The 20,889-nt window shown below is 42.3% G+C and overlaps 1 protein-coding gene across 1 annotated transcript; it reads left to right on the top strand.

Annotated features, from left to right (window-relative positions):
* Positions 1-763: 763 nt before the first annotated feature.
* Positions 764-1,441, top strand: GJB2 (gap junction protein beta 2; the record flags this gene model as incomplete). Its single annotated transcript, XM_084272954.1, has 1 exon — positions 764-1,441. The coding sequence occupies one exon, from the start codon at positions 764-766 to the stop codon at positions 1,439-1,441; it is 678 nt and encodes a 225-aa protein (XP_084129080.1).
* Between the last annotated feature and the right edge of the window lie 19,448 nt (positions 1,442-20,889).

Here is a 20,889-nt window from a genome sequence, read left to right as displayed (position 1 = left end):
TGGCTCTGCTTGTCTCCTTTTTGGATGAGATAGCAATGAATGTGGAAGGGCAGGCTCTGCTGTATCTGCCTGTTGCTTTGTGCTATATGTATACATGCAGTCTTGACAGAACTGACTTGAGGCTTCTCAGCAGTGTTGGCAAAATTAAATGCTGTACTTCTGAGGGTCTGCCAAGAAAGAGACTTGTCTGAGCTACAGCAGAAAGGCTGGGAGGCTTGCTGGAGATGTCTTGGAGAAGGGAGGTCTTCTGCTGAAGAAGGCCAAGCAGTTCTTGCCTTTCAGGCAAAGAAAGCACTAGCTCAACCTTCTGGGGCTGTGGCATGGTGAAGAAATGCTATGAAAACTACTGGAGAAAACTCTACTTTGTCTAGATGTGACCTTAACTCTTGCAGTGATGGTAATTTCTATTGCTTTGGGAAACACACTGAGAGGAAAAACACTGCCGAGAGTCAAACACAGAAAAGAAAGTATCTCAAGAGAGGGAAGGGGGGCATAGAGGAAATATATTTGAAGATGTAATGTATTTCTTACCCAAACCCTTGTTGGGACATATGTGATAAAACAGGGAGAGTTTAAGAAGCTAATTGAATCCATAAACCTATAGGTAACATTAATGAAGAGGACTTGCTTTTGCCTATGACTCGTGAGTGAGTGCTAGGAAGGCCTCTTATTCACAGAAGGTCTGTAGCTGATTCTTCACCATTTGAAAACTGACCGTTTGGTGATTATTTTGTCCTGCAGGTAAAAGGACACAGAAAAGAAGATGGACTGGGGAAGTCTGCAGGCCGTTTTAGGAGGGGTAAATAAGCACTCCACCAGCATCGGGAAGGTATGGCTCACAGTCCTGTTCATCTTCCGCATCATGATCCTGGTTGTGGCTGCAGAGAGAGTCTGGGGAGATGAACAACAAGATTTTGTCTGCAACACACTCCAGCCTGGGTGCAGAAATGTTTGCTATGATCACTTTTTCCCCATCTCTCACATCAGACTCTGGGCCCTGCAGCTGATCTTTGTTTCCACGCCGGCGCTGCTGGTGGCCATGCACGTAGCTTACACCAGGCATGAAAAGAAAAGACGTTTCAGAAATGGTGAGAAAATTGATATTGAAGAGCTGAAAAATGAAAAAATTCACATTCAGGGCCCCCTGTGGTGGACGTACACCAGCAGCATCTTCTTCAGGATCATCTTTGAAGCAGTCTTCATGTATATATTCTATTACATGTACGATGGGTACCAGATGCCTCGCCTGGTGAAGTGCGATGTGTGGCCGTGCCCAAACCTAGTGGATTGTTTTGTGTCTCGGCCCACTGAGAAAACCACATTTACTATTTTCATGCTTGCTGTGTCTGGGATCTGCATGATGTTGAATCTGGCTGAGTTGTGTTACCTAGTGATAAAAGCTTGCATGAAAGGATCCAGGAAAACAACAGTTTTAAAATAATTCCCCATTTTCACTCAAGAAAAAACAACTCCAACCTGCAAAGTTTTTCTCAAAAACTTCTCCCTATCTGAGGTAGCTTTCAAGTGAGCCCATCAAACCACTCCCAATCTCTCTTGACATTCCGCACTGTGAGACTGAATCACCCTTCCTCTTCTTACAGTAGGTCTAGCAGGAATTACAGACAGCTGGCAGAGCTAAAATAGCAAAGGGACCCAATCAGAAATGAGGAGGAACTTGATATTTTTCTTAAAGCTCAAATTGCTGAGCTGTGAATTGTGTATTACTAATGCAGAATTAAGTGTGTCAGTCTCTCCAAACTAGGCTCAAAAGAGTCTCAACATGCATTTTATGCCTGTCATAGGCAAATACACCAGCACAAACAGCAACACGGTTTATCTCCCAAGTGCCTGCCCACTGAACCCGCATCTAGAAAGCTGGCCGTTTCTCCTCCTTAGCTTTAATTGGCTTTAATATTTGGCTTTTCCCCAAAATGAATGAGTGCTATCTCAGCTTCTCTATTTGCATCTCAGTATACATTTAAATTTATCACTGTTGGAGTAAACAAAGCTGCATTATGACCCATGACCCCTTGCTGTGCACTGGAAGTGGAGTATAAGCAGGTTCCCATTTCTTGTGAGCTACATCCAGTGTTACAACTTGACTGCAGATGGAAATTGTCATCTAAGAGGGGAGCAAGAAAAACACCATCCTTGGAAGCATGAACGAAAAATGGAAAGTAATAATGAGCTGAACTGGAAACTTGGACTGTGAAAACATCCTTAATTCAACTCTAAAGAACAAAGCTTGGCACATATCAGGTTTGTGCTTGGTCAAGTTCCTGTATTGTTCCGTGTACAAATACAAAAAGAACAAACTATCTACACTCCCAGTGCTCTAGTATTACATTTCTTTTGTAACAGCAGAATTTTTATTTTATTTTTTGTCTGAAGTTATAATTAAAGCACTCTTGAGGTGTCTGTTTTCTGTATTACTTGTACAATCCATTTATTACTTATTCTGTTTACCATAATGGCAAATCAATGTGCTACTACTACATTTAATAGCTGAGGGCTGCTGTAAGGATTTTAGCCTCCTGCTACAGACTGACTGGTTAACATTGCCTGCGATCCTGCAGACTTAGGGGCTGGTAGTGGAATGTCACATCTGTGCAAAACCAAACGTGCAAAGTCAGCTTTGTACCAAACAGAACTGCAGCTGGAGAAGTCTGGTGGTAAGTAATTTAAGCAGCTCTCTAAGGCAGAAAGTTTCTTTTCCCAGACTGCCTTTAGCTGGAACTTGGAATGAAACAGGTAACACTATCACTATGAGATTACCTTCAGCTAGTAGTTGGGCAAGCAGATTATTACAGGGGAGGAAAAGTAGAAATAGAGAAAGTGTCTGGAAGTGGCCAAGAGAGGGCTTAGATCCAGACTGTGACATCAGGTGATAATAGCTCTAGCAGGGTGCATTTACTGTTTGTGTATAATAAATGTCAGTAAATAGCTGCTTCATAGAAACTAAGCTCTTTGCACCTATTTCTGGGTGCTATGTTGCATCCTTGACCTACAAGTGGATTTTGTACAGATTAAAATACAAGGCTGTGCTGGAATTGTGTGTGTTCTTTCCCAAAATACACTAAAAGTGTATGTTTTTGGCACTTGGTCCCAAGTCTGAAGTAATGACTATAAAGGAGGCTGATTCCTTACTGCCCAGTGTCCAGTGTAGCCAGGATATAAAGTGTTGAGTAATAAAGTGTCAGAACTGAGAAGTGTAACAGTGAGACAAGCTAGAATTATCATGGAATGTGTTAGGTTGGAAGGGGTCTTTAAACGTCATCTAGTCCAACCCGCTGCAGTAAGCAGGGACATCTTTACCTAGACCAGATTGCTCAGAGCTTCTTCAAGCCTGACCTTTAATGTCTCCAGGCATGGGGCTTCCACCACCTCTTTGGGCAACCTGTGCCAGCGTCTCACCACTTCCATAGTAAAGAACTTCTTCCTAATGTGTAACCTTGTTTTAGTTCAAAACCATCGCCCCTCGTCCTATCACTCCATGCCCTTACACACAGTCCTTCTCCAGCTTTTCTGTAGGCCCCTTCAGGTGCTGGAAGGCTGCTATAAGGTCTCCCCAGAGCTGTCTCTTCTACAGGATGAACAAGCCCAACTGTTTCATACTGTCTTCATACGAGGGGTGCCCCTCTGATCATCCTCATGACTCTCCTGGACCTGCTCCAAGAGGTCCTTGCCCTTATGTTGAGGAAATGTTGGATGCAGTACTTCAGGTGGGTTTGTCTCACCTGAGTAGGGGGGGGAAATCTCTCCATCTGCTGGCCACACTTCTTTTGATGCAGCCCAGGAGCTGAATGGCCTTTGGGCAGTGAGTGCACGTGGATGGCTCATTTCCAACTATACTGTGATTGAAGTTACTAGGACTTTACCAATGATTTAATCAAGGCTAAAATTTAATCCACTGCCTTGGAACCAAGACTACAAACTTTTTTATCAGAAAGGATGGGGTAGGGATTAAACTAAACTATTAACTCATAAACCCAGCCTTTAAAAGGAAATTGGAAATCTCTATTTATGACCTTTCTTAAAGGCCACCTTAGACAAAAATAATAGAAAAGGTTCGATTCAAAATAGTAACACTGTTAAAAGTTGCTTTATTTTGTAAAAAGTGTACTGCAGCAAATGAACAACAGCTAAGAGCACTTTACCACAAACTGATTTGGTGAAATTGAACATTATTTTTTTCCTGATCATAATTCTCTCCCCTGCCACTTAGGCTAATGTGTTTTACCAGGCAATAAAATCACACTCAAAGAATTGCACTGTATTTTGTTGTCACCTGTTCAGATATTTAGGACAGCCACTACCCTGGGTGTTAATTATGGGTTTCTTCAGATTTTTACCAGCTCATCATCTATACAGTCATTTGAACCTGTTTGTAGAAGTGGCTAGAGTAATCGTAACTATCTGAGGCTTAATGAGCTAAGACTAATGGTAATGATCTTCAAGAGGGTTCCAACCCAGCTTGCCTTTTCTTTCACATATTTCTCTTCTGTAAAGTTGTCCCAGCTCTCATGTGTGTATTCTTGCTAAGCCTCCCTAGACACACACACACAAAAAAAAAAGTCTTTCTATCCTAGGTTTGGAAATGTATTTAAGCTTTAATCAGCAGGCCCATGCGAGGAAACAAGTCACTTCTCTGCCTTTGCACCTTAGATAACATAGTGTGCCCCTGCAATGTTGGATACTACCATAGAATTCAACTTCAGAACTGGTCACATCACTGCATATACCTTCTCCCTTTTTCTGCCCATTAAATCACTGCCAATGATTAATATACATCTGCCTGCTCTATGCTCAATCTGTCATATTTGAATAAGCCATGTACTAAAATATATCCTCTCCGAGAGTAGCGTCAGGTAGACAGATGTTTGCACAAGCCTTTCTGGTAAAGAAGCGATAAAGTACTGATATGACATACAGTTTGTGGAAGGATGTTTTGAGTGAACTGATAGGGAACTTCTACAGTTGAGCTATGAATCAGGATGTGGATGAATGTTTTGAACAGCACGGTATACTTTGTGTGCTGCTAAGAACCAGTGTTTCACTGCTAGCCCGGCGGAGTACTCAGGATAATGAATGCCCAAGTGTGTGATTGCAGTCACACTAGACTGAAGCAAGTGACGTTTTTTCAGTGGACAAGCAGTGCTGGGCAGGGTTACTTGCTTAGGGGAGATGTATCTTTTCTGTTGTCTTGGTAATACAGGCTTGTCTGCTAGCAAAGACAATAGCAGCCTTTAAACTTTAAGTTGTGATAATGAAATTTGGTTTAAAAGTGTTTTGCAGATCATTTTCTACTGAGGTTCAGTCGTTAAGACAACACATAAGAATTCCTCCCACACCTCTAAGTGCTCTGCACATTAGCAGGAATCCTGCACCTTCTTTTGATAGAGTGACTGGAAATCTTGCTATCTGCTTGGCACCCAGCTAATGAACATCTCTTTTGTCATGGGGCTTCCTTAGCAGTCCTAGTACACCTAGTCAACCACAAATCTAATTGTTTCTGCGTTTCCCCAACTGAAGGATAAAGGTAACAACGACATCATGTTCAGAGGGGGCAGAACAGTTAAGATCATTACTATAGGTGCCAGAAAAAATAATTTTATAATTATTGTGTTGTAAAGATTTCAAACCTATTGTATGTTGCATCATTACTGTGATGTCTGCTTATGGTTAGTCATGTCCCTGCCCTAGGTGTTGCATCCTTTCCAAAGGCTGAGTGTTTAATGCACAGTTTAAATAACTTCCACAATCTCTCCATCGTAAATAAAACCAATCTGTGCAGTTACCCACACATGTGCACACAGAGGAGCAAACAAACTAAATCATTATCTCACTGTTATCTGATAGAAGACAGACAGTTGCGACATGGATTTGTGAGGGATGATTTCTGCCTATGCCATGATAAATGCTTGTGTGTATAGCAGTAAAATAGTTATTAATGACTCATTGTCAGTGCAAGGATCCACCAAATGAGATAAACTGTATGCAGCTGGGAGGAGCTGCAGGTACAGGGCATGATAGAATTCAGTAAGATCTTTATCACCAGGAGAAATGGTTTAACAAAAGCAGTTTGAATAGTCAGGAAGGACTAAATGCTACTATTGTGAAACACCTTGTGAAGCACTTGCAGAACTGTAGGATGAACAACTGTTCTGAACCAGAAAAGAGTTGGAGTTTGTACATCATGTGTGAACATGAATCAGTAACATCAATGACTTGGAAAAATCACACTGGTATGCATTAAAGGTTTGCCAAGTATAGGATGTTTGAGATAATGTTTCTACCCCTCTTAGCACCTGAAAGCCTTTACCTTATCCTACTTTGGGGTGACATCTGCCCTAAAAGCCCAGCTGGAGAAACCCAGGAGTCAGGAATATATGACCAAATGTTTAAAACAGAGAACCTGTGAAGAAAGCCTAAAAGAAATGAGTTGGCCTGGAAGTCTGAGGAAAGATCAACAGCAGTCTTCAAATATGTAAAGAACTGGCAACAGGACAAGAAATAATAAGCTGACGTTGCAATGAGATGTGAACTAGTCACGGCAAACACCTCTCTCTGAAGCACCAATTTGGTTGACAGACTTTCCATTACTGAAGATTATTCAACGGCAACTCAGCCCAGCATCTGTTGAGGGTGACCTAGTACAGGGCTCTGTTCTAGGACAGAGGGAACTTGTAATATCTGTGAGGAAGGGGACTGCAACTGAGTCAGTTGTACAGGCTCCTTTTGCTGAGCCAAAGCTCAGCTGCTGAGCCAAAATCTTTTTCTTATCAAGTCTACTTGTCAGTGCAGGGTCTATCCAGCATGAGACCTGTCAGCAGGGTTCCTCTGTGCTTTCAGCAATTCCAATAATACATTCTTGTGCTATAATAAATTCCACTTGACAAAGCATATGAGGTGGCATTGTGAATAAATAAAATTGTAATTAATATAAATTAAATTGGTGATGGAAACATTTTTTTCCTCCTCAGCACAGTGAATAAAAATCTCCTTCTGCCTCAATTGTGTCCCAGAAAATAAGCATTCCTCCTGACAGAAGGAAGTTCAAAACCCAGGTCAGTTTTCAGTTTTGCTGCCCATATGACTGTATACAAAAACACTGGTGGAGTTCACTGAAGCCTGGTCTACATCCAGAAGTTTCACAGCAATAGCATGCCATTTTGTGTTACTGTTTTCTTTCATTTCAAAGGCAGACCAACCCCTTGTGCAGCAGTTTGAATTTTGTAGAGAAATCTTCCTCTACATGAGCTTCTTTTTCTATTTCAACACTAGATACCTATTGCTGTTGCTTTCTGTGGCATGTAGCCAGCATTTGAGGCTTTTACAAATTCACCATGTATGTCAGCAAGGTATATTCCTGGTAAAACATACTGTATTTGCTCTTATCCTGATTACAATGAAAAAGAACATCCTTGTTTAGGAGCTTTGGCTGTGGTTTTGGCACTGTGAATTGTTCACTGGCAGTACCAGTTTAAGGCATTAACACTGGTATCATCCCTTCCTGCCCATGTGTCTCTCACCCCATTCACCAGTCTCTCCACTCCAGGACCTTCACCTTCCCAGCAGAGCTGTTTGCACAGTTGCACTCAGCACTGGATTGGCCAACTGTTTTAGCTGATGAAGAAACAAGTGTTTTGCTTTACTCCATTGTTTTTTAGCTGGATCCATTCCTTGACCTGGCTTACTGGGAGGCCACTTTTATGCTGTTGTGACTGTGGGGCAGTAGGCCATGGTGTTGGGCAAGAAGAGCTGCAGCGAAGGAGCGGAAGGGGCGGAGGGAATGGCAACATGTTCAGTCCTATTTGCTGCTGCACACACTGTAATTTCAAACCACAGCCTCTGGCTGTATTTTCTTAAGTGACTGCTACTAGAAAGACAAAAGTCTTACTGCCTTTTCCATCTTCTCTTGCTGTACCCTTCCCTGCTTTCTACTCTTCTCTTCTGGCCCCGCTTCTCACCTGCTGTCCATCTTCCCCCTCACTCCACCACGATCTCTGAGCCTTTGCATGAGTTGATTTATCTCATTAACTCAGTGGAGAACTATTTGAACTTTGCATTTTGATTTGGTTTCAGCTCAGCTTTCTGCCAGGCTCATTGCAGGCATGAATGTATTTCAAATATCAATATTTTTATTTCTTCATATTCTTGGCAGTAGTGTGGAAAAAGAAGCATCACACTATGATGGAATGCTAAAAAGCATCATTCCACTTAGGATTCTCCATGTCCTCTGTCTCTTTTTCAATTCTTTCTCCTAGCAGATGCCTGGCTTATACAGTTACAGATCTTCCTCTGTTACACCTCGCATGGAACTTTTTCTTCCAGGAAGATGATTTGAAAGCACCTCACCGCCACAGGTCCCAGAGCAGTCTGGGTTTGTTTTTATTGTTGTATTAGGAGATGTTGCACAATTTCCAAAGGGCTTTTGAGAGGAAACCTGTTCTGGTGGGTAAAAACACCAGCCTAGGATGTCAGTGCCATTCTCAGAACTGTGTAACCTAGGACAAGTTATTAAGTTTCCACAGAATCACAGAACGTTAGGGGTTGGAAGGGACCTCGAAAGAACACCTAATCCAACCCCCTGCCAGAGCAGGATCCACTGCGCTGCCTCCATTCCTAAAAACTACAGGTTACAATAACTCTTCCTAGAAACTAGAAATAATAATTCTTCCTGTCACCAGTTCGTATTTATTAATATGCTAAGTTCTCTGATGTCCTTGTTGGTAGTGTTTAGCTGAACAGAACACTAATCATTAATTGGGATAACAACAACCACCGTCTATATAATATGACATTAAACGACTATTTCAGTCTTTTACAACCATTTTATTTATTAGTTAATTTATTCTAAAGTCTTTCGATTTATCCACGTAGAAAAGAACTAGAGGAAAGAAGCCTTCAATCCTTGCTTCCAGCTGTGTCTCCTGAGGTAGCAATACCCTTTCCCAGCATTTAAGTATCTTTAGTGCCATCTTCTGTAGCGCAGCGGCATGTCAAGCGCCGTTCTTTTTATTGTCACACCATGCAGTGCCACGACAAGCTGAACCGAAGGCATTTATCATAGAATCGTAGAATCACACAATGTGTAAGGTTGGAAGAGAACTTTAGAGGTCATCAACCCCCCTTCAGTAAGCAGGGACATCTTCACTAGATCAGGTCACTCGGAGCCCCATCAAGCCTGACCTTGTATATTTCCAGGAATAGAACCTCTACCTCCTCTCTGGACAACTTGTTCTAGTGATCTACCACCCTCATACTGAAGAACTTTTTCCTAACATCCAACCTAAATCTCCCCTTCTCGAGTTTAAAACCATTACCCCTCGTCCTACTGGTACATGCTCTCGTGAACAGTTCTTACCCAGCTTTCTTATAGGCACCTTTCAGTTACTGGAAGGCTGCTAGAAGGTTCCTCCAATGCCTTCTCTTCTCCAAACTGAACAAGCCCAGCTCTCTCAGCCTAATTTTGTAGCTCTTGGTTTTTTTGGCTGCCTGTATAGACAGAACTGCTATCAGCACTGCCAAGCCACATACCACTTCGGCATGACTGACATGTTCCACAGTTTAAGGATCCTTCCACTAAACTGTGTTTAGATTCACAATTATGGTAAGAATGATCCCCTGCTATATACTTCAAAATAGATGCTTAAATTAGAAATAGCATGGGGCAAAACACTGTTTTTGGATCAAAACTGCTCTGAAAGAAGGCCCATTTTTTCTTGTTGAGTGTCAGCTGAGCTTCAGGCTAGATCAAATTATGAGATTTTATCATTTCATAAAGCTTGGTGTCTTTTTTTTAATCTTTCTTTGTACCTTGCCATGCAAACCTGATTCTTCTTATCTTAAAACCACCTGCCTGACTGTTCTGTCTACAGACCTCTTGAATTCCCTTTGTTTCTGCGCCAGTCATATCATGTGCTGCTAAAGGTCTGTCTATGCGTAGAACAGAGATTGTCACCTGTGTGGAGGCTTGGATGGAAGATGAAAAGTGGTACTAAAGAAGATGATTAAAGGAAGGCTGAGAATTATGCAATTATGGATTTTAATTCAAAAATGTAAATGTCACCTTAAGATTGATGCTGCTGTTTAGCATCAATGACAACAGAAAGAACCCTTTAAGTGTAATAAGAGAACCTAGGGATGTGGAGCACCCTAAAGTGGCATCTGGCCACTGGCAATGTTGTGCACCTTTGAAGGTAAGTGACAGTGAGTAAGCTAGCAGGGTGGTTCTTTCATGGGAAGAATCCCTCTGTCAGAAAGCCCACATGAAGAGACACTTTTTAACACTTTTTTAAAAATCTGAGCATATCTTCCTCTGGAATAACTTCCTCAGGGAGACAAGCCCTACTTTTTCTATTTCTCCTTACTTGGCTTTAGATCCTCTTATTGTAGTATTCAACTAACAAGTAGCCCTCCACACCTCTCCAGCATGCTTTCATGCTGGGGCTTTCATGCTGGAGCTTTCACCAGTACATAATTGGTTCTTTATTTTTAAAGCTGCTCCCTTCAAGTTTCCCTCTGGGATTTTGCATCTTTGGGTTCTACAAATGCCCCAGAGGGGTTTTTTTGACATCCCAAACTTCTGTTTGTACAAATCCAGAAAGGTTCTTGGAAAGGAAACTGTTAGCTGATGGCTGTAGTCCCATGGTAGGCAGGCAGTGCTGTGTGAAATGTACTGAATTCTACTTAAAACCAGTGGCAGTACTGAAAGACCGCTCTTGAGCCTCACTGCTCTCCTGAACATAGAATCATAGAATCATAGAATAGTCTGGGTTGGAAGGGACCCCGAGGATCACAGAGCTCCAAACCCCCTGCCACAGACAGGGACACCAACCTCCAGGCCTGGATCTACGCAAGGTTGCCCAGGGACCCATCCAACCTGGCCTTGAACACTTCCAGGGATGGGGCATCCATCACCCCTGGGCAACCTGTTCCAGCACCTCACCACTCTCTCTGGAAAAAACGTCCCCCTAATATCTAATTTAAACCTTCCTCCCTTTAGTTTTAATCCACACACCCCCACCTTGTCCTGCCATTGTCTGCCCTTTTAAAAAGTTGATTCCACTCCTGTTTGTATGTTCCCTTCAGGGACTGGAAGGCTGCAATGAGGTCCCCCCACAGCCTTCTCTTCTCCAGGCCGAACAAGCCCAGCTCTCCCAGCCTCTTTTTGTAGGGAAGGTGCTCCAGCCCTCTGATCATCTTCGTGGCTCCTCTGAACCCTCTCCAACAGTTCTACATCTTTCTTGTATTGGGGGCCCCAGATCTGGACACAGGACTCCAGATGGGGCCTCATGGGGGCAGAGTAGAGAGGGACAATCCCCTCCCTGTCCCTGCTGCCACCCCTCTTCTGATGGAGCCCAGGATACCATTGGCCTTGCGAGCTGCGAGGTCACACTGCTGGCTCATGTTAAGTTTCTCATCCACCATGACACCCTTCTCAGCAGGGCTTCTCTCAAGGAGCTCTACTCCCAGTCTGTATCTATGACTGGGATTCTTCCGACCTTACACTTGGCAGTGTTGAACCTCATTAGGTTCACCCGGGTCCACCTTTCCAGCCTGTTTTCTTACAAAAATAGTGTCGAGGCCAGTGTGTACAGATGGTGTGGAATGCCATTTGAAACCTTCCAGAGACTGAAAAAGTAATCACGGAAACACCCAGTGCTTCACCCTATTAAACCTTTTAGAAAGATGGTTAGAAGTGGTAGAGATCTCTCTCTACCTCTCCCTAAAATTAAACCTCCTTCACTGCAGCTCATGTGATGAAGGAAGTTATAATGTCAGGAGCTACTGGGACTGTGCCCTAAGAGTCCCTCATGCCCCAGTGCTTCAGCATCCACACTGCGACAAAACTACACTTACACTGTGGCAGCATTGTGTTTCAGATATATCACCCATCTCTAAATAGAGTCATTAGTCCTTGTGCCACCACTAGTGCTTAAGGCAGCAGAGATCTTCCTTTGCAGTGTTTTCAGCCGAAAGATTTATAGGAGCAACCAAGCATTGCAAGACTGCAAGAACACAGGGATGGTCTGTTTCTGTTTGTCACCAGTCCTCTGCTACACACACTTTCTCAAAGCATCTCAAAATTATATTTTTAATGTTATTTTTACTGAATCGAGCAACAGAGAACCTTGGAAATGACACAATGTGGTTTTCAGCTTTCTAATCTGTAGAGTAGCTATTGACAGAAACTCATACATTATTGGGGAAGAGTTGTTGAGTCATCATGCTAGTTTAAGTCATCCCGACTAACATTTTCCTTTCTCAGGGAAACACTAAAGAACACACAGAAGCCTAACCTAAGTACAGGTGATGGTAATATTTTTGAGTACTGATGCTGAAAATACCAAGAGCCACCTGTAATTCATCATTTTGAAAATAGTTGCAGGTGATCTGATTTTTCAAATAGTCTGAGCACAACATCTTGGCAGCTAATATTAACTGAGGGAAATCCATAGGGTAAAAAAAAAGCCTTTAAAAACCCATTATCTATAATGCCCTCTTTTCCAAACATAAGTTCAGTGACAGGTTTAGGCTCTCAAACTTGGAAAGACCCTGGATTGTCACTTATAAAATGTGACAAGTTTCTTGAAATATTGCAAGAAGATGATGTAATGCTGCCTTCACTCTGAAAACCAAAGGATCTGTCTTGACCGAAGGGTGAAGCACCCCTGTTCGTGGGGCTGGCAGACCTCTGGGGCTCTCCATACAACAGCACCAGGAGGAAGAAAAAAACCCCACCTCCTTTCTGCGAAGAACTTTTGGGTTTTGTCTGCGTTGTTTTTAATTTTTGCTTTAAGATATATCTAAGACCTCATGGGTGACAGCGGGGTTCTCTCCTTTGAGATCTGCGGTCAGGAAGGAAACCGCGGGGAAGCTTCTCTGAGGACAGAGCTGCTCCGGCTACGCGCCCGCCAACGGCCGGAGCGCGAGAGAGGCGCGCGGCCGCCAGGGGGCGGCGCTGCTACGCCCTGTGAGAGCGGCAGTGTGAGACACCCGCACGCAGGCAGCGCGTTGCTTGGCCGCGGGTCTTCCCGCTCCGCGCCGGGTCGGGTTGCGCCGCGCCGCAGAGCACCTGGGCGATGAGGTCTTTCCCACGGCCGTCACGGTGCGGCAGACAGCGCCGGCTGCCGTGACCCGGCTACCAAGGGACAGCCCGGACAGTCGTTTCTGGGAGGGAGTAGGAGGCGGGGATGGAGGCGCAGGTGACAGTCCCGCCGCGATGCATTTGAGCGGGGCTCTGTGGGGTGGGCAGAGCGCCTCGCGGGGAGGAGTTCCGTAGGCTTTTATCCTCTCGGAGGAAGAAGCTGTTCATGTCTCAGGAAATCCCACCCTGGTCCGTGAAGAAGGATGGGTTGTCCGCGCCCGGACAGCGTTTTAAAAGTTAGGGAGAGGAAGGCAAACGCCCCGGTCGCTCCGCTTAGAGCTTCCCGGGTGAGGAGACGGCGCTGCAGCCCCTCGGAAGGGGGTGCGTCCGACGCCGTGGGCTCTGCCCGCTGCGGGAGGCGGGCAAGGGGAGGGGAGAGAGGGAGGTACGGGTGCCCGGCGCCTACAGGGGAGGCCGTCAGAGGGCCCCTGCTGCAGGCGGGCTGTGTTCAGCCGCCCACCCGCCCGCCCGAGGGGCGCGTTGCCAGCCGAGTCAGCAGGGAGGGCGTTGGGCATCAGCCTCCCGGCGCATCCCGGCCCGCCCCTGCACCCTTCGCTGCTGCTTTTTTCTTTAGCTCGGGCACAGTTTGGGGGCTTTTTCCCCTCTTCCCCCCCAAATTATATGAGCTATGCGCCAACAGTGTCTGGGCTCGTCTGGACGAGTTAGGCTTTTGCTACTTAAAATAGCCTTGCTCCTGCAAAGCGTAAGTACAGCGGCCCTGGGCTGTGCCGCTCGGCCCCCGGCTCCAGGGCACGGGCCCGCAGCCTGGGGAGGGGGGCTCGGCCAAAGGGGACGTGGCGGCCGGCAGAGTCGGAGCCTGCGCTGCGGACGGGAGGCGGGGGCCTGCCTGGGGCCTCTGCCCGTTTGCCGTGCCCCTTGGCGCTGGGCTGGGCGCCGTGGAAGGGCAGGGCGAGGCTGAGTTCTGCGCATCGTGCTGAGGAGGAACGGATAGTAGAAAGGGGATTTACTGCTTTAAATACCCCTCTGAAGGACCCCGGTGTAGGTGTCCGCTGATCCTGCTCCAGGGAGGGAACCTGCCGCTCGCAGATGGGACTGATAACTGAGCCTGGCAGGGCAGGAGCAAGTGTCCCGGCCTCAGAAAATTGCAGTGGAGGGGCAAGCACCCCATACTGTTTGCATCCAGCATTGTTGCAGCTCTTGCTCACCCAAGTGTGTATCTAGGGCCGTGTAATTCCTTCCTTAAGGGCTGCCACTAACATTGAACGTTTATGTGCATTTCAAGCCAGTTCTATACTGGGAGTAAAGTTAAACCTTAAATATAAAGCTAGAGCTAGAATTGCTTTCACCATTGTAAGTGATGACGTACAGAATGATGGAATGAGTGTAGCCCAAGATGGTTCTGGGGTTTCTTGAAGTGAGCACAGAGTTATCTGGTCCTTACAAATACTTTTTTTTATTATTATTATTATTATTTTTAGTGGGAAGAATAGCTATGTGGCCTCCCTGCACTGACCAGGCTTTTACCTCACTCTGGTCACACCTTTGGCCTGAGAGTTACAAAAAACCCATGCCAATTACTTGTTCACTTAAGACTCACAAGGGATGCAAAGTATTTGAGATGAATAAATATTTGGAATTATTTAGAAGATATTTATAGCTTGAGTAGGCAAAAGTTTGTCAGTACTATAGGCAAGAAAAGTTTGTGGGTGGATTTTGATTTTTGGTATTTTTTTTTTCCTTTAGGTAAAAAGAGTACCAGAAAAGTATTTGGGTTCATCCCTGATTCACTGAGGAAACCTCATAAGACTAGGATGTTATTAAGAATCCTGAGTGTGTGTTGGGTCCTTAAGACATTAACACTGATATGAAGAACTGAACTGGGTAGCCAGAATTACTGGAGTTTCCCTTTAAGGGAAGTTTAAAGGAAAAAAGGTACATCCTACTGGAACATTTTAGAATTAAGCTAGAAAAGATTTAAATGGCTTCCATATGAATAAAAACTTAGGTTAAGAAATCTGAACAGGGTGTACTGGACTGTCTCCCTTACAATTACTGTAACTTGCCCCAAGTCCCCTCAGACTGATAACCTGTCTTTTGGGGTAACTGCTTCTCTGTTGTGAAAACAGGTCTGAAGTCTTTGAATGCCAGAAGGGCTCATCTTTCCTGTGTATATCTGGGGTGAGGGGCGGGACACTCCTTACTGTGCAGTTTTTAGATCTGTGTGGCTGATCGTATGTGGGCACCTGACAGATCTGTCTCATTCATGCTTCACTCACTTGGGATGTAGGGACTGTGTTTGACGGCTATTCTGTAGTCCCCTGGTAGCTCCACACCACACCTTTCAGAGCTTTATAGGTAAGTCACTGTCTTTTAGTTCCACTGTAGAGCTCTAAGATGGCATTGGAGTATTGTGGGGGAAAAGAGGGTTACTTTTTGTTCCTGTTTTTTCTCCTGGGAGTAGCAAATCAGAGCAAAGGTTTGTTATGGCAGGGAACAGAGGAGTTTAACAGGTGGGGTGTAGCTTTCTCCTGGCTTCAGCCCTGAGCTCTTGCGTTTTTCCTTTACTCAGGCCAAACGTTCACTCAGAGGTCAAGTGAAGTCAAGAAGTCATCAAGCGAAGTTTTGCCTGGGATTTAAGGAAGAGGCTTCATAGCAGTAAAGTGAGTTTAAGGTAATGACAAGATCATCTAAGGCATTAATTTTTATCAAGAGTTTAAAATAAAATGCAAGTGATAATAGATTTGTCTGAAAGTTTGACACTGTGAGCAAGAAGGAAGGTATTTTTCAAGTCCTCATTTAAACATCTGTTTAGAAAGCGAATTATGAAACCTCAACCATTGTGTTTCATATTTATGTACATGACCAAATATCACTAGATTTTGCTGGAAATTATAGTAGCTCACCTGTCCTTCCACATCTGTCAGTTCATCTGGAATGACATGGTCCTGTTGCAGGTTTTGTGCAGGGTGACTACTTTTATCAAATGTACATTAGCAGAGTTAAAAACTTGGCAATAATGGAGATGCTTGATTGTTTGGTAGGAAATACAGCAAGTTGTTTTCTCTTTTAACAGCATTTTTTTTTCTCATACTGGTTTATAAAACCTAGATAGTTTTGAAGATAAAAAACTAAATCCCAAGGTTTTAGAAATTGTGGACTGAATTTATGAAATCATATTCAGACAAGGATGTTACATTTAAAAATAATTGCAAGGGGTAATTTTTAATATATACCAGTATAATAAAATCATAAATATACCAGGTGTCAATCTGGTAATGTATGTAACATAGCTGTGCAGTTACTTATTTGTGTCTGTGTGTATGTGTATATAAATGCATAAACCTGTAAAGTTATAAATAAAACTATTCTAAGATTTTAAGAAAATCATACATCATTAAAATATTGTATTTCATACACTTAATACATAGGGATGAACCTCTTTGGTGACATCACCAGACATAGAAATAACTGTCACGTTTATAGATGCCAGATGATATTTTTCTCCTGTAGAGGGATATATATGACATCACAGCTTTGAAAATTTATTTGTGCTCGTTCTCTCTGTCACCTATGTGCAAGCACACACAGAGACGATCCACAAAGTGTATTTGGGCACGGACCAATCTTAGTAAATGGCACAACACTGATTCTTAAACAGAATGCAATGTCAGTTTTTATGAAATATTAAAATATTATTAATATTTTTCAATATTTGCCTCAGAGGAATGATTTTCTACGTGACAGAAAGCAATATACGACTCCCAGTTCCTATTAAATGATCCCAAGGCTCATGAAGTCTTTGCTTTTTATACTGTTGCATGGGAATGCTTTCTGAGACAGACTCTTGGTCATTCCCTGTGGGTGTTTCTGCGTTAATGTAATGAAATACAAAGATGTTTCATTTCTCAATCTGCATTTTTTCCTAGCACAGAAAGGAAAAAAGTCTCCCTTCACAATCCATATGTAAGATTAGGGCTTAAAAATTGCCTACCTCTACTTCAGCAGCACTTAGAAGAGTCCTGTACAGCTGAAGTTTGTAGAACAATACAAAAGCAAGCTTGGGGTTGTTCTCAGCTAAAACATTGAGCTGCAGCTGTTCAAATTTAGATTTAGGTATTTTATGGTTGAACTTAATGGTGACAACTCAAATATTCTGTGAGCCCTCTGGTTTTGTTTGATGTCACTTAATCATCAAGCAATCCCTTTAAAATTATTGATGTGGTTTTTGGAATAGTTACGTTGGCTTTAAGAATTACTCACTGGAGAATATATTGACATTGAAGAAAGATACAGGACCTGAGTTTCTGCGACCCTCCAGACAGTGGAGATACATATCTTTGCATAGTCCATGGAAATTACACCCTTCCCATGTTTATGTATTATGGATAATACACATTTGTAGTGAAGGCAGTGACTGCTGCAATTCGTGCTAAGAGGAACACTGAGGTTTTCACCTCTGTAAAGTTAAGGTGCTGTGAAGTATCTGCTTGCTGCTTAAATGCTTTGTGTACAGGATGAATTTTTCAGACTCTGATATACAGAAATAAATCTTTTAATTAATGTAAGCAGTAGAATAGCTTTTTAAACGATATCCTTTGAGAAATGTGTCCTGAAGTATCTCAGCCTGAGCATTGTTAGCCTGTAGTAAAAAACAGCCCAACATCTTCAGTAGTATCACTGAATGGAGAGTGACTGAGAATAAATTAGATCATATTATTGTCATCTTTCCTTTACTTTTTACAAATTGTTATTTTTTTCCTTCCACTAATCACTATTTTTCTTCACAAAACCCCCTACTTTCATTGTAGTCAGCATAGTCTGTTGATCTCAGGAGGAGATACACTAAGTGTGCTTGTAGGGGAAAAAAAGAGAAAGATTGCTACCTCTGTTCACCGTACAGTGCAGGGGTTATAACTGTTCAAGAGAACAGATGGACTTCATTTTTTGAAACACTGGAAGGTAATACCTCTCTTAATGCAGAACAGTGTGCAGTCTCTGTGCCACTGAAGCAAACAAGGGTAGAGGCAACCATATAGATGATGGAACATAATTAACGACTCAAAGAAGGTTTCACATGCTAACCTCGTACACTTTGTATTGCAACTATTAGTAACAAAGGAACAAACTGTAACTCTGACTACTCAGTATCTGAGCTGCCTATTTTGCTTGATCTGGGTAGAAATCTAAGTGAGGCAGAGAGAACTGAACTGAGGCACAGAATAATGCAGAGAAGTGAGATTTAGGATTATGCTAAACTTCTTTAATCCATCAAATATCACATTGTTAATTTTGTTTTTTCTACATAACAATCTTCACTACTCAAGATCAGAACATTCCCAAACAACATTTTAGTTTTGTCCAAAGATGGAACCAAATATTTCATTGAATGGTTTTGAGCAAAAAAGATACAAAATTAGTTCATTATTCCCTCAAAAATTAATACTTCTAAAGGTTAAAATTATTTCACCGTCCAAAATATTGTAAACATCAAAAATATAATTGAGGATTAAATTTTAAAATCATACAAACAAATTAGGGTTCTAAAGTATTCTAATAAAATTTATTCTGCTTTGGGTTACTATTTTAAGAGGATAAAAAATATGCCCCTTTAAAAAACTCTTCATATATTAAAAAAAAAAAGATTAAAATTTATTTTAGGACCAGGGACATTAGGACACAAAATCAGTACTTCATTGTTAATATTGTCATTTGCAGTTTATTGTGCTATGCTGGGAAAATTGTATTAAAGGAAATGTGATTTTGCAGAGCATCAAAGATTTATTTTTGTTGGGGATTTTTTTTGTTGTTGTTGAATTAGCTTTGAGGGGATAAAAAGTGAATTAGTCTTCTAGGATTTACAAAAGTGCAAAATACTTATGGGTGTGGTGTTGCTTTTTGTATGGAAGTACACTGCTCTGCAGTTACAGGTATTTCATTGCCTCATAGTAAAATCAAGATATGAAAAAGGTAACTGAAATAACTTAAATTTCTCTAATTACCTTAACTAAAAGCCTGAGAGAAGTTCAGTGCAGATTTTGGAAATGCTTCCTCTGGAAATCAGAGTACATACAATACTGAGAGCAGTGCCTTTTCTCAGTGGTAAATTCCTACCTGTAACAATGAACGCCTTTTCTTCTTGGGAGTTGTAAGACACGTGGGTATTTGGACAAAAAGTATAAAAATGAAAAGAGTGAAGTGTAATTCAATCACATTTATAAAATCTACTGAGATTTTTAAATAAGAGGGTAATCTGGTAGTGGTTTTTTGCATGCAGATTGTTAGATCTAAATTATAATTATGAGCAACCTGGTCTAGCATAGGCTATCCCTGCCCAGGGCAGCGGGTTAGAACTACATCATCTCTGAGGTCCCTTCCAACACAAACCATTCTATAATCTAAGTATCTCTGAAAGTATACTTCAGTAGCTGAAGTAAAGTTCTGTAGTTTGTTCTCAGTTGAAGGGTGACATGTAAAATACAGAACACTGCTTGTTATGAGACTGATCACAGAATCACAAGGTTGGAAGAGACCTTTGAAGATCATCAAGTCCAACTGTTCCCATCCTATGCTAAACCATATCCCTAAGTACCTCATCAACCCTTTTTTTGAACACATCCAGGGAAGGTGACTCAATCACCTGTACTTCTGACATATATTCCAGTTAGGATGTATTTCTGACATATATTCCAATTAGGAAAAGGACAAGGTTAACAGAAGTGATACCAGCAGATAATAGCTTGTTTCTCAGTTGAAGGCAGCTTGTGAGGAATCTGATCTTAAAAATATATTTTATACTTTAAGCCTTTCCAAGTCAGAAATTGTGTTGCTGCCTAGCACTGGACAGGGAAAGCCCATCCTACAGGATTTGGTGGAAACCACTGAGAATACATACTGGTTGATTATCATAGAAGGTCACAGGATGCAGTTTTATTTTTCCAAGAAAATCTCTTTACACAGTTGCTGAAGTGCCCTCAAGTTGTTTGTTTGTTTGTTTGTAAATAATGTTGCAGTACATGCAGTTCAGTGACACCAACTGGCAGGACAGTAGGGGAAATGCCATAGGAACCTTTCCACCATTCCTCAGAATTTCTAATTCTTTCCTGTATTTCAAGCTGTTCAAATAATTCTTTCTCTTCAGAAAGGAACAGGAGTAGGCTTTGTGAATATGCTTGTTGTTGGTGTACACCTTCCAAAATCAAATTGTAAATTCCATAGATTTTGAGTAATAATTTTTCTGTGTTTGTACAGTATGATAGTAGTAGAGACCTGGGATGTTACTGACCTCCTGATTGCTGGAGTAAGTAAGTCCTGATAACAATAGAATTATTAGAGTTAGGCAAACTTTGTATCACACTCTGATACAAATGCAGTTACATTAGTAGTAGGAATATTCAGTTTAATTGAACTAATTTCCATCTATTCTTTTCTTAAAAAAGGCAAGAACAGTTAGAGGCATCTCAGGTGGATGAAACAGAGAAATCATCTTTTTAAAATATTTAAATCATGTGGAAATTCTGGAGATGAATCTTTCTTGCCTGTCATTGTGTATAGTCACTTGAAGCTGTGTTAGCTAGGTGAGAGCACTAAGCATGCCATTTCTATGCTCACTGAAACCCATGGCTACATGGTCGCAGGGTTATGTAGCTCTTAACACAGGTGTGCAGTATGCTGCAAAAGGAAGTGCCAAATGTCATTTGTTGAGCGTGACTCTGTTCTGCCCTGGCATTGTGTAATTACCAGATTTTTAACGTTGCTCTAATGTTCTTATTGTAGGT

Source organism: Gallinula chloropus (genome assembly GCF_964237585.1).
Source record: "Gallinula chloropus genome assembly, chromosome: 1".
Lineage (NCBI taxonomy): Eukaryota > Metazoa > Chordata > Aves > Gruiformes > Rallidae > Gallinula > Gallinula chloropus.
Note: the sequence above shows the minus strand (reverse complement) of the source record. Positions and strands in the feature narration are given on the sequence as shown.